Consider the following 14,364-nt stretch of genomic DNA (forward strand, 5'->3'; position numbering starts at 1 on the left):
ATGTAAGTGTACAGAAGGCTTGTACAAGTACATGTACATGTACTGGTATTGTACTTACAATGTATAGTACCTTGTAACCATAGAGCTCATGGTACCCTGTAGGCTGCATGTGATTAATCCGGATGTGGATGTATGATACACATTTAAATACATGGGACATGGTAAGGTGACCAACAACTACGAGTGCATGCACATTTACTGGTATGTGTTTATGTACATGACCTCTTTGGTCTGTTGACAATGACAATAGAAACGTTATCGTATTGTTTCAATAGGTGTTCCAGTACATTTATGTAGATATACATGTGTACCCATAAGCACAGTGAAGTTAAGCAAAAATGGTACCAGTACCTTCACTAGCAGGATTTCAAGCTAAAAATGCATTCAGTGTAATACTCATAGTTTTTATTGTTGATACACTGTACATTTACAGGTGTACATGTATGTAGTAACACGTGATTGCCCTGCTTGCAATAAGGATAAACTGTACAGAGAAAGCAAGCGTGGGAGAACACACTGAACCAAAGCATATGCATGGATAAATGAAAGTACATTGTACATTTCATTGTGTGTTTCCTGTGTGCAAGGGCATTCAAGCAGTCTTTTTTTCAGGCAGCTTATAGTGCTATGAATTGGTTAATTTCAATGATGTATTGTGGTGTTGGCTAGAAATGTTTGCTTTTATGAAAAAAAGCAAACTATCAGAGGTATTGTGATCACAAACTTGTACTCATAATGTCCATTCTGGTAGAAGTATTGCCTATAGTATGCATTAAAAAGGTAAAAACATGCATGGAAAATGCATTCAAGGTACATGTACACATGGGCATATGTACGTGTACACATGGGCAAATGTACATGTAGACATGTATGCAGGGTTTGAATTTCATGAAATAATTACTGGACCACATGGTCACGACCTCGTACATTTACGAGACTGCAACACATTACAGGACCGACAAAGTAACACGAGTGAGTATGAACAAACTGTTTTGTTAGACAAACCGGTACATGTACATATATGTTTATTGCATTGTATTTTTAAATGACAATGCATTGTCTCAAGTTATGTACAGCATGTAATACGTGTATGTGTACATGTCATACGTACTGGTACATGTTTACATACCAGTACCAGGAACTCAAGGAATATGAGCTTGCTTTGTTTTTATTTTTTAACAAAAATTTGGGAATGATTCGTAGATTGTATTGGTTTTGATGCTACAAAATCAGTAATCAGTGACTGGGCTCTGTCTACCTGTCCAATGGGTAAAGTATCCTGCAATGTCGGCAGCCTGTAGCATTTGATTAAAAGGTCATGTTGACCAAACTGCATAGCAGGTTTTCATTGTTACTTGGTAATAGTACTGGATTAATGATTATCACATGGTAAATGCACAACAGAATATTTAACATAGTGTTCCCATTTGTGGGCTGGCTTTCACTGTCCCTGTTGTTTACATGTATATGCCACTTTTTCAGGAGTTCCTCAAGGCCCCCCCTCCCAGCAGTCCTTTGTTGGATAACCATTGAAAGAAATGGGGCCAGCTGTAGTTCTCAGCAGCAAGAGCACAGCCCATAACCTGAACCAATACAAATAAGGGGTTTAGCACCCTGACCACAATGCATCAGCTATTGGCGTGTCTGGCCTATTATCATGGAGGTTTTTCTTGGCTGGTCTCAGCCTGGGGGCGGGCAAAAAAAGTCAAACAAATAATGACATTGGCTTACAGTGGAGTTTAGTGCCTCTGTTGGCTGAATGAATTTACAAATTTCATAGTTCATTGTTGAGTGTACATGCACATATACTATTTATACTATTTATGTAGGTGTGTCTTCAGCTGATTACCACTTGCTGGCGGTATTATTTTTGTCTGAGAAATATGATTTTGAATGAATACAGTCAGTACAGGCCAACTTCTAAACTAAAGCCAAATACCATAAATACACATGTACTGACTACTGAGACTCGTACATGTTCTCGTACACTCTGTACATGTTCGGTATTTGTAGGATATTTCTCACTGTAACATCATATTTTGCAGCACTCTGAGGTCTGGCCGTCTTTAAATAATACATGTACATGTATGTACTCATCTCCCCATGTTTTGTGGATGTTGCCTGTAATGTGTACTGCAGCATCAGGAAAATCAGATGTGGTACATGTACATTGTATTGGCACTGTACCGCTACATGTACATGTACATCCACTGAAAGCAACATTATCGGTCCGTTTCATAACTGTTGATTGCCACATTGTGTTTACATGCCCTCTTGTGTGAACTGGTCACAAACTGTCCATCTTAAACTTGAAAGCCACAGTGTAATTTCAAAATGATCAGATTTTCTTTGATAATGCGAGGTGTTGTTTGGGCACAGTGACTTCACTACCTTTCTCCTTTTTTTCGCCATGTAAACAGTTACATCTACGTCTTTGGGTGGGTCATTGCCAGGCACATCAAGACTGAGTACATTCATGTTTTGACTATTTCATTACAGACAGGCTGGTATGGTTGTAGCCCATAGGACAAAGGTGCATTGGGGGGGTTGATGTTTGGATGAATAAATATGGCCCTTTGAAATGTTGTCTTTCCCAGGTGGTAACTATGGTTCAGCGTTGTGGTTAAAATGCTATCAATATATACAATGACTCATATGAGTGGCAAGGAGACATCAGAAACCCTCAACACACCAGAAGACGAGAAAGCATCACTAGGGGTGTAACGGTACCACTTTCTCCTGATACAATACATATTGAGATACTTGGGTCGCGATAAATATCACGATACTGTACATATCGTAACAACAAAGAAACCAATAATACAAAAAGCCAATTTAAAACAATTCACTTGGTAACTTACCAATAGTAATTTGCCAAAAGTAACTTACCAATGGTAACCTACCAATGGTAACTTACCAATGGTAACCTACCAATGGTAACCTACCAATGGTAACCTACCAATGGTAACCTACCAATGGTAACTTACCAATGGTAACTTACCAATGGTAACTTGACAATAGTAACCTACCAATGGTAACTTACCAATGGTAACTTACCAATGGTAACTTACCAATGGTAACTTACCAATGGTAACTTACCAATAGTAGCTTACCAATGGTAACTTACCAATAGAAGCTTACCAATGGTGAGCTTATAGGTGACGAGGACAAAAAGTTTCTGCAAGGTGATTCTCAAAATTAAACATAAAACTGCATTTATTTCTCTAAATGTTTCTGGTTTATTGACATTAGGTCAAACAAAATAATAGCTGTGCTTCCTATCACATTGAAGCAAAAATAGGTTGGGTAGGTGGGTAGTATGTTTTTTTCTTCTAAAGTTTCTTGGCCAAAACTTTTGGGGTGGGGATTTTTTTTAACTTAAAAAGTGATTTGGATTGTCTGCAGTGAGTCCATCCACTGTTTTTTCTGTGGATTTGTCACTTGAGGAATGGTCTTGTCAAAGATCGTATCTAAGTCAGAGCCTCTTCAGACAATTATACATTTGTGTTGCTATGACATTTCAAAAAGGTAATGCCTAAAAATTGTTTGAAAGCCCATACAAAACTTAAATCCCGCACAATGATGCATAATACAATAACTTAGTGCCCCGTGCCAGTTGTCACGAAACCCTCTATCGGCGAAAGCGAAAATGTACTAACCTTATTTCAAGCCGTAAATTCACACTGCAATGTGTGCTATCACAAGTTATAGTGGAGATTGTTAGTCACTACGTCTTCTCACACACGAACGGCTGTAATGAGTCCCACTAACTCATGAATGAATATTGATGCTTCATTGGCAGGCAGTCACAACACAATGACCGAATGGTCCCAGAATGCTGTTTAAACACAAAGCTTGTGCTTTGAGCCCAGCCACACAGATACGTACATGTATCATTGCACGCATGTACATGTACTGTACATGTATGTGTACATGTGCATTCAGTCGCGTGCATTACGGAGCTCCAATACTGTTCGACGTCCGAACGAGGATGTGTAAAGTTTGACCTGGCCGTCACGACACATTGGTAGAAAAAGGAAAAAACGGAAAAATTGGCACTTATATGTACATAGGCCTAGTATACAAGGAAGAAAAAAACCTGTCTAAACCTGATAAACTGGTATGGTTTAACAAATGGAAGGATAAAGTCTGATATGAATCCAATGTCTCATGACACCGAGATTGGTGTGAAGGTTTGGCTGCGCTGTTACATCCACAATGCATGCCTCGCCGTCACTTTTGCGTACTATTGCTAGATACATGTACATGCGGCAAGTTGTCTGTGGTGCTGAACCAGTCCAAACTATTTCTTGCAAGAGTATTTTAAGTTAGTATTAAAAATGAAAAGCTATATATTTTAAATTTTTATTAGGCCTAACTTTATTTTCAACGTACTGTACATTTATCATAATTGATTCCCCCGCACCAAATTTCGTGATTCTTATGTTTGTATCGCAATGCGTATCATGGCATTTTCGAATCATGATTATCGATCACACTGATAATGATAGTGGCTGCCATGTTTAAACACTAATATGTACAATTACAAGGTTCACTGTATGCCTAGCCACACAAGTTTTCACTCACAAAAACAAAACTCCAACATCGATAATGCAAAATAATCACCAGAAACACCACACTGATCACTGAAGACATCTTACATTACAAGAGGAACTTGGATGGCAAGGTACCTGGGACAGTTGTTCAAAATAATAATTTAAACAGAAGACGTTAAGCAAAGTTAAAATGCTGAACAGTGCCCCCAACAACATAACATTTTCATTTAAAGTAAGATCCTGTTGAGTTGTCTAGGTACATGTACGTGCGCATGTACATGTATAAACAGGAAATACATATACATGTAGGACTACCGGTACATATAGCTGTCATGGGCAGTGCCAACCAATTTTGTCAGGTCTTGTCGGGAAAATGGTCAAAAATACATGTAGTTGGAAATATCCTTTGACTATAATTTTTTCTTCATCACTGCATGTACAAGAAATATGGTGAAATTTATTATGAAAATGTGCATCTTATTTTTAAATTGTAGTTTAAATGATAATAAAAGGATGTTGCCAATTTGGTCAATAGGTCTACATACATGTAACTACCGTAGATGGGGTTACTCTAAACACTGGGGCCCTCATGGTGGCTTTATATTGAATACAAATGTGCCTTTGTGCTTGATTTTGATACTGTTAATGACGTTAATATTACTGCAGTGCTTGTTGAGGAGGTTTGAAGGGCCATTTCAAGCATCCAGCTGTGAATTTGAGGTGTCGTTTCGGTGTCGCAGTGGTGAAAACACATGCACAAAGCTCCATGCATTAAAGCAATGCTGTGCTGGTTCCCGCTGCATTGTGCCCGTGCAAAGAACACGGAATCTACCGGTAAATGTGGCAACTGGTAAATGTGGCAACCTGTCTATAAAAATGGTATTATTACAGTCTGCCCAAACAAGTAAAAAAACATCGATTTTGCAAGTTGATTTCTTCAAGTTAATTCATGGAACTAAGTCTGTTATCAGTGTGTATATTATCTGTGTTCACAAGTTAAATTTGAAGGTTTTTTAGTGCTGCAAGGTTCAGTTTGAGTTCGGTTTGGACATTTACACACATGTACGTATACCATGCACATTGAGACATCAAAGAGCTCACTACAAATGTGCCTTAGTACTTTCGTGTATAAAATATACGTTAATACAATGAATCTCCTTTCCATCCCAACCTAAGAGGTGTTGTTGTCTGCAGTGTCTGGCTTGCTGTAACAGTTGTAGGACTGTGCTTGATTTTGTCAGGTTTGGTACTGTTCAGTGCAAGTCATCCTATACTGCATAGACCCATCCATACCATATTACTCAAACTCCAACAGGCTCATTCTGTTGAAATTTATCAGGTTTGGTATACTGACCTGCTTGTACAGGTACATATTAAGTTCAGTATGCTCCTTAGTGCAAGAGCCTAGGGTGTTAGGGTAAAATCAAACTCTAATGTCAGTGCAAGTGTACCGGTCACAATATAGGTACAGTGAAGGACCAGACGATAATCAGCAAAATGTAGAATGTTGCTTGTTATTGAAGGAGCACTGCAAGCAGATGGTCCTTTTGCACTATGACTGTGCAAGTTATATTGTGTTTACTCTTTGCACTATGGTTACTTACATGTGCATGAATGTGTGCTTGGTCGAACTTTGGAAGTACTGTACATGTAGTTTTAGTCAGTAAACATGTTTGAATTCAAGAGTTTTAGAAGTACGCTTGTGTTTGAGGTACATGTATTGCAATAATGAAAGATGAATGTACTTGCTAAATGATGAATTGCAGGATGTGAGTTATGAAATTGGAAGTTGCCTCTTCAAAGCAAGTTTTTGGTGGTGCTCTGCACTGTGAATTGCTCCTACCTGTATGACCACATGGTATCATTGTTGCTTGATTTGGTCTTACTTGTTTCTTTCTAGGCAGTGTGCGTATTAATTTGGCATCAAGGCTCCAGCAGTCAGACAGCTGCAGCCGTATCACCCACCCCCTACCCCATGTGGGCATCACCCTACACCAGTGAAGTTAGTGCCCCTGTACTCTTAAACCAGGACTGTCTCTTGCAGTAGGATGCCATTACCAACGAGGGTATCACAAATTAAGGACCCGGAGGTTGCCTCATTCTTCTCGGATGAAGACCCTGAGAAACTTTTCACCGACCTGCAAGAGATTGGCCATGGCAGTTTTGGGGCGGTTTACTTTGTGAGTGAAACTTTGCAAATTCATTGCCCACACACATACATGAATCATTAGTTTTTGTGTGCAAGCAAATTGTCCCAGTACTTTCCTGCATAGTTTGGTTGAAATCTGAATTTAGCAATATGTTGTATGGTAAACTTTTTCATGCCCTGCTAGCAGCTTGAAGGGGCCTGCTGGGTTTGCCTTGCTTATTGATGTATTAAATGTATCAAAGTTTTCTTTTCTTGCTCTCCTTATTCTGTGCATTAAATTTTTTTCTAAAAGATGTACGGTACCGGTAGCCTTTCTTTTGCCTTTTTTTTTTCTCCAACATTTTGGTGGAAATTTGTCATGTGATCTCTGTTTGCAGGCCCGCAACACCAAGACGGGGGAGGTGGTGGCTATTAAGAAGATGTCTTACAGCGGCAAATCATCCAATGAGGTGAGACTAGCTTCATGTACAGAGTCAAAGTTTCCCCATAACTGTAATTACCACTAGCCATCATAGCTAGTGCAACCATTACTTGACTAGTCCCTCACAATCTGGAATGGTTCTCATTGTGTCTTTATGCACCAAATAAATAAAATTGTGTTTTGAAGTGAAATATGACAGTTTTGCATTAATTTCTCCCTTCAACAGAGGAATGGTTATTGTATTTTATTGTATTGAATTGTATTTTTAATTTTGTTTTATTTTCTCATTCCATTTCTTGTCTTGTTTCCTCACTGATTAGTCAATATCTCCACTGTCTGCATTATGCTGCGTGTGTTTTTCTTCATTGCGTGATGAGAAAAGCTCGGCAAGTTTGGGGAATAAGTTTTAAAAAACAGAGATAGAGAAAATACCCCTGTTTCTTCCATTTCAAGTAACATCTGCACCATAAAAGTAAAACAGAATTTTCTTTTGAATGATGTTTAGATTCTGTGGAAGAAAATTTTATTGAAAAAAAGAAATATGTGTATTTATGTATGAAGTGGCATTGAGGTCACTGGCGCATGTTTGTGTTTCTGAGGGACTGTGAGCTGACCAGGAGAGGGTTCTATTCCAGGGGGCGCCAAGCTGAGGGAAACAAGACCTACATGTACGTGTACTTCTGGTCACTCACCGGCTCAAGGAAGACAAGGACGTGCACTACTGATTGAGTCCATGTGTGTTTTATAACATTCATGTACATGTACCTCTGTCCAAATATTGATAAAACTTTTCTAGAATTTATAATGGAGGGTTCTGTGACCAGTAGAAATGTCTTGGGTAAAGTGCCTGATCTAGCACTGAACTTTGGAAATTATGCACATATGAGGTCCTGACACATGTATTTAGTTCACATTGACACATTGATGTTATGTATTTGCCTGTATTAGTGATTTCCATGTGACCACATTTAGCCAACCAGAGTAAAAAACAGCAAGAGGTGTGTTATAAACCTTTAGTACATGGACACTGTAGTCTTGTAGGTCCTTTTGCCATTTCCTACGTGACAGAGGTTTTTGAGGTACCGGTGCTGGTATATTGTCATCTTGGTGTCAGGATTTTTTAATGTCGATGACTCTGGTCACGTTTTCTAACCCTTTTCTCCATGTAGTTGTAGCCGGGTACATTGTACATACCGGTATGCATGTACAGTAGACGCGTATACAAAATTGGCCTGTTCAACTTTTTCCTGGACTGGAAATATTCAAGCCAGACAGTGATGCACGTGACCTACATATACTGTACATGCATTGGTTTATTTGTTGTGGTGCCATGTGTAACCCGGACAAACAACTTCCAAATAAACTTGGTCGCCTTACCATTATTCACTCATTTTGGTGTTGAAACCTTGACAGGTTGGGCTTGAGGTTGAAGCCAGTCACGATACCAAATGTGGCCCAGTTCTGTAATTGCAAAGAGCTGTGGGACACTCAGTGTTTGATACAGGTCTGTGAAAGTAGTTCGCTGTAGGTGATCGAAACCATGAGAGCTGTTTCAAACTCCAGGTGGTTCTGTTTGTGGACCATCACGTATCCTGAAATCATCACGTCAATGAACTTACTTTTTGTTTGTTTACACACGTCTTCTGTGTGTGTGTGTATGTCACAAGAACAGCTTGTTGTACACGAAGAGGAAATGTTTATCCGTCTGATCCCTGCAAATGAGCTGCCTCTGTTGAAAAAAATGGTCAACTTTTACCCCTGAAGACTCAAGCAACGGAAGGAGTTATTGCATGACATCATCCACAAATAATCTATTTATAACTGCAGACAGAGTGACACTTTCCATGTACCAAATACCAAATCTATTACAACATGTCATTAAATATAGAATCGTGTGATATCAACATCCAATTTATTACATTTGGAATTTATGTTCCCTCTGTGGTTGTCATGGTAACATCTTGATATGCCTGGCCAGACCAAAAACTTTGATTTTTGGATGAAGTAACTACACTTTTGATAGTGTTGATGAGCATGTTTAAAAAAAATGTTCTTTAAGAGTCAGTTGTCCAAATGGCACCACATTTTGCCAGATAGTGTACATGTTATATTGTACTACATGTACATTATGTATATTGCACATGTACATGTACAGTATATTAAATGTGAAGTGGCAAATGCTGTCATGCAGATGCAGTCAATACGTTGTCTGCTAAGAATATCACAATATATGTACATGTGGAGTTAGCCCATTCTACCAGGAATGACTCGGTTTCAAATACATGTAGCATTAAATATGAAATTCTCAATTTCACAGGCTGCTGCTTTGAGAGGTTGCCGAGCAAGGATTAAACCATCAATTGAGCATTTACATCTTTGTGTCACACACTGATCCATGTATATTTGATAACTTTCCTAATGAAAAGTGATGGATATAAATGTGACGTACATATACTTGTATGCCTTTTTTTTCTTTCTTCTCGTAGAAATGGCAAGACATAGTGAAAGAGGTCCGGTTCTTACGGCAAGTCAAACACAAGAACACGATAGAATACAAAGGGTGCTACTTGAGAGAACACACAGCATGGGTGCGTATGTGTAACAGTGATGAACACTGTTCTGACAGTAGAGTGTTGCTGCTGCTCAGATTGAGTTAATATAAAGTTACCTCTAAACACGCATGGAAAACAGGGCAACTAATTGTTCAGACCACATTTTTGCAGAAACCAGTATAGTTCTTATGGTTCTTAACATTGAGGGTTGGCCATGAAGTGCCATGAACTTTTGGCACAATCAGACATCATGGCATTTTGCTGTTCATGTTAAACAGATTTCTTTCTTCATTTTAACTGAACTTTCACTTACACATACATACCAGGCATTTATTTGACGGCCTACAAAGCATAACTTCTCTTATACAAAAAGCAAACTGTTGCTGAAAAAATTAAAATGAAACATAAGCAAAAACATCAATAACATAATCATACATTAGGACATACTTGGGTTTTGAGTAGGCACTTTCAGACTTCAGTAGTCATCGCTTTACTGACGTCAACCGGCAGTTGATTCTACAATGGTGAAGAATGAAGTATCTTCCACCATCTTGTTGGAGCGAGGAATGACCAATCTGGGTTACATTTGATGAAGAGCGGTGTCTCATGCCATCTGCAGGGCTTTCCTTCCATACATTAAGTTGCATGGTGTAGTGTTTTCAGACTGGCTGGTTGAGACTGTAAATCCCTGAGACTGATGTGCCCAGGTCACCATTAAAGAAATTGATCCGTGATAAGACTTTGACATCACACTCTAAAATTGTTACCTGCTCTGAAGGGGTCCATGGTGTTTTGTTCACCCAAGGGGGCAAATGGCACATGAGAATAAGGCTGAGGGTGTCATTTGCCTCTGAAGGTGTACAAAACCCATGGACCTCATTATAGTTGGCAACAGTTTTGTTTAAACCAAAGTGATACATCATACAAATACTCAGGGAACAGTAGTAAGTGAAATATATTTTATTGCAGAACGATGCCTTTCACTGAGATTCTTGTCTTCAAAATAGTGTTTAGTTGAACAAATTCAACTAAACTAAGTAGTTGGTTGGAGGTGTTGACATTTCTGAAGAAGTCTTCCAGTAAGCTGTCCAATTCTGTCACGGGTAATGTCTGAAGTTCAGAATTTGCAAACTTTGTGCAGAATATTCAGAAATTTTGTCCGTACGGATGCTGTCTGTCCTATTCAAAAATCAAATCTCTGATCGCATCTTTGGATTAAAAGAGAAACTTCTTCTTTGAAGGTGATTTGTCATCTGCTGATATTTACATTGAACTTTCATTGAAACTTGCATGGTTAAAAGACAAAAAAAATGAACTCACTTTCATTGTCTGGATTGCAAAACCGGTTGGGTGGGTTCCATGTGATGGATAAAACCTATGATTTAGTTTCTTGGCACCAATGCGACTGTACCTAACAAAATAAGCATGTAAGAATGCTGGCTGAGCAGTATAAATATATGTTATTTTGAAAGTGAAGCTGCAAAAATGTACTGAAAGTGTAAATTAATGCCCAAGATATTTATCATTTTAGTAGTTGTGTTTCTTGCAAGTTATTGAACACATCTCTGGAGACACGCAAGTATTAATAGTTTTTAAACATGACTGGGGAAGTTTTTCTGTGCATGAATTTTTATGCACTTACAAGTTAACAATGTGTCATGTGAAATTTCCATTTAAAAAGTCTGTTCACCAGGAAATTACTTACATGTAATCACATTTCATGGACGCATGAAATTATGGATAGAAATCAAGAGCTTACACTACATCAAAGGAGAAGTAACTTGAATGATAAATATGCTAAGGTGATACACAACCGCAACATGCCAAATTTGTAATTATCTTGCAGGCCGTACTGCAACTGAAAAATCAGTGAAATCTCACAGGCCATTTTGTAATTCCGGTACGTATCTACATAATTTTGAAACACTGACTGCCCCTAAATGACCCAAATCGTGTGTTATAGCAACACAGAAGAGATGCACCGTTAACACTGATATCCTCTACACTACACAGTAGCATGAAGTCATTCTTGCTGGCTTTATCTGCAAGTCATGTCTTTGCTCATTAATGCACTCAGTCCAGAACAGAACCAAAGTTAAGGTCAAGGTAATTTATCATGGGCATGATGTTAGAGTCTTGGGCTTTGACTTGACTGGTTTAATCATGTATTTTGATTTCTTTTTATTTTCTCATTCCATTTCTGGTCTTGTTTCCGCATTGATTAGTCAAACTAAGAAGTACCTGTCTTGGTTTGTATAATAGACATGTACATGTATCAGTTCAGTTCTACTGATATGTCACATGTAAATGTGTTGAGAAATGCTGAAATGTTTACACTGATGTCTTTTTATAGTTTTGGTTGTAGTTTCTTGTTGTGGTTATATTATAACCTGAAGCAAATCTGGCACGTCTGGTTTAAATTATGCCAGCCATAAGGGAGGACATACAAGGACATGTACATACATGTGTACTACATGTAGTAAAGGACTTGTCAAAATGTTGTGAGATTCCAGAAGGTTAGAATTTTAGTGTTAGACATGAACTGTTTTCATGTATATTCATTGTGCAGAGAAAGACTGTTTGGAGTACATGTACAATGTATGTAACGTTTGACATAGAAACTGGAGCAGTGAGACAAAGAACTTTCTTCCCTCTTATGTCTTATGCTTTCAGTTCTCTGCTTTAACTTTACTCTTTAGCTTTCACCCTGAGTGGCCTCTTGGGGCCTTGTGTTGGCTGACTTCCCCCCCCCCCCAAAAAAAGAACATGTTCGTGTATGCAGGTTTGTGTTCATTTACATAATGCAGGGTGGCAACTGTTGTTGCACCAATGCAGGGCCCAATTTCATGGCATTGCATGATGTTGAGAAGAGTACGTGTACTGTACATGTGGTTGTGTTTACTATAGTGGAAAATCTGCTAATCTTAAGCACAACGTGGTGGTGCTAACAATTGCATTTTCCATTGTTTTGTTACTATGTTAAGTTCCTCCAAAGTAAGCAGTGTGCTTTTTGCTTTGCCTTCTGCTTGTGACCACCATGAAATACATGTACATGTCTAGGTACATGTATGCATCTGTTAGCATTAAATCGTGTGCTTATCAGCATCATGAAACTCAACCCAGTACATGTTGTTGTAGAAAAAATGATAATAAATTAAAATTTGTATTGCATGGTCTCCATAACAATGACCAAATGAGCATTACACTAAAGTACTACTAACATTACTTTAAAAGCAAGAATTGAAACCACGAAAGTGCACAAGGTAAAAGGACTTGGAAAGGTATGAATACAATAGAAAAGAAAATAACAAAACACCAAAACATAGAAATGAAATGAAAGTTGGTTAAAAACATGTCCCAGCTTAAAGTTTGAGGATGTAACTGAAAACAATAACACAGTGGCTATGACAGTCAACACTCGCTGTGTATTTCAAGTTTCATGGTTTTTTAAAAGTTTATGTACAATTACATGTATACAGTGAATATGAACAGGCACATGTTAGTACAGTGCTTAGAACATGTACACTGTACATGTACATGGCAACTTGTATTCATGCACAGTACAATGTACAGACAGAAATTTACTGGTATGTATGCAAGTATGTATTTTATTGCATTGTACGCATAAGTGACATGCATCAAGGCAGTTACACATGAACCACATTAGCGGAGGAAGAACCTGTGTTGCATGGAGTTTGTTATCAGGTTTCACTGAGTGCATCCTGTCAAACAGTACACAAGGATTTATTAACGCAGTACCACTGTGCATTTACATACAGGTTTTCGAGGATATAGAATTTTGTTTGGATAACTGCTCCCTGTTTCATATTGTACACACCTTTATTATATGATGACAGTATATGTGTGACACATATACCGGTGTCATGAATGTATATTTGAACTACATGTAGACCTGAAATCCTTTGCACAGTACAGAGGTTTTCAAAAACAAATTAACTTTAGTGCATCATAACGTTTTCCTGTACCATTAAAGAAAGCTGTGTCACACTCTAATATAAAATAATCAACTCTAAAAACAAGATTTAAATGAATTATCGGGAAAACTGTAAAGCTTGGTTTATTTGGTTGACTTAATGTCAATAATGCGTGACATGTACATGTACATCACTTCCATTTTCTAGAAAGTACACCGCGATATGTGTGTGTGCGTGTACATCTACATATGGGTTTAGCAGGAAAGTGATACATAGAGAGAAGTTGATAAAAAATGTTGATGGCAAAACAGTATGCACATAATCTAGGCAGAGCTCATCGCAAGGTATCAGTGTCACATTTGCCATGCATGCTGAAATGACTGAAGCCCCAAATACAGACACTGTTTGTTATTAATGAAATTGAATAGAAAGGGATCATGGAGAAGGAGATGAAGTGGGATAGATTGCTTTGAATTGAATACAAATTCTGCATTCTGTGTAGCTTACATGTGAGATGCATGAGTATATGATGAAAAGGAAGTCCAATATCTGTGCATTTCAGTGAGTCTTTGCATTATCTCCTAGCCAGTGAAATTGGCAGTGTTCTGCGTGATGTAGCATTGGCAGGTCTTGATTCTGTTTCTAGTTGTATTTCACAAAATGACAAAGCCTCAAAGGCCTGGTACGACAATCGTATCAATAAGTTGTAGAATTCTTGTCAATTTTTGATATTAACACTTGCATTTTGTAA

General features: G+C 38.2%; 1 protein-coding gene across 5 annotated transcripts in view; it reads left to right on the plus strand.

Annotated features, from left to right (window-relative positions):
- LOC110982281 (serine/threonine-protein kinase TAO1-like) overlaps positions 1-14,364 on the plus strand; it is a 58,705-nt gene that overhangs the window by 16,278 nt on the left and 28,063 nt on the right. For 3 of the 5 annotated variants that reach the window (XM_022240589.2, XM_022240592.2, XM_087140998.1), the window contains 3 exons: positions 6,457-6,736; positions 7,083-7,154; positions 9,613-9,714. The exons of 1 other annotated variant lie outside the window; for it this stretch is intronic. In XM_022240589.2, coding sequence (XP_022096281.1) covers positions 6,605-6,736; positions 7,083-7,154; positions 9,613-9,714 — 306 coding nt within the window. In that variant the 5' untranslated portion in view covers positions 6,457-6,604. The remainder of the gene's footprint in view (positions 1-6,456; positions 6,737-7,082; positions 7,155-9,612; positions 9,715-14,364) is intronic. One more of the 5 variants, XM_022240590.2, reaches the window with a different exon arrangement.

This window comes from Acanthaster planci, linkage group LG09, assembly GCF_054643075.1.
Source record: "Acanthaster planci isolate LZ-2023a linkage group LG09, COTS_SCS, whole genome shotgun sequence".
NCBI classification, from domain to species: Eukaryota; Metazoa; Echinodermata; class Asteroidea; order Valvatida; family Acanthasteridae; genus Acanthaster; species Acanthaster planci.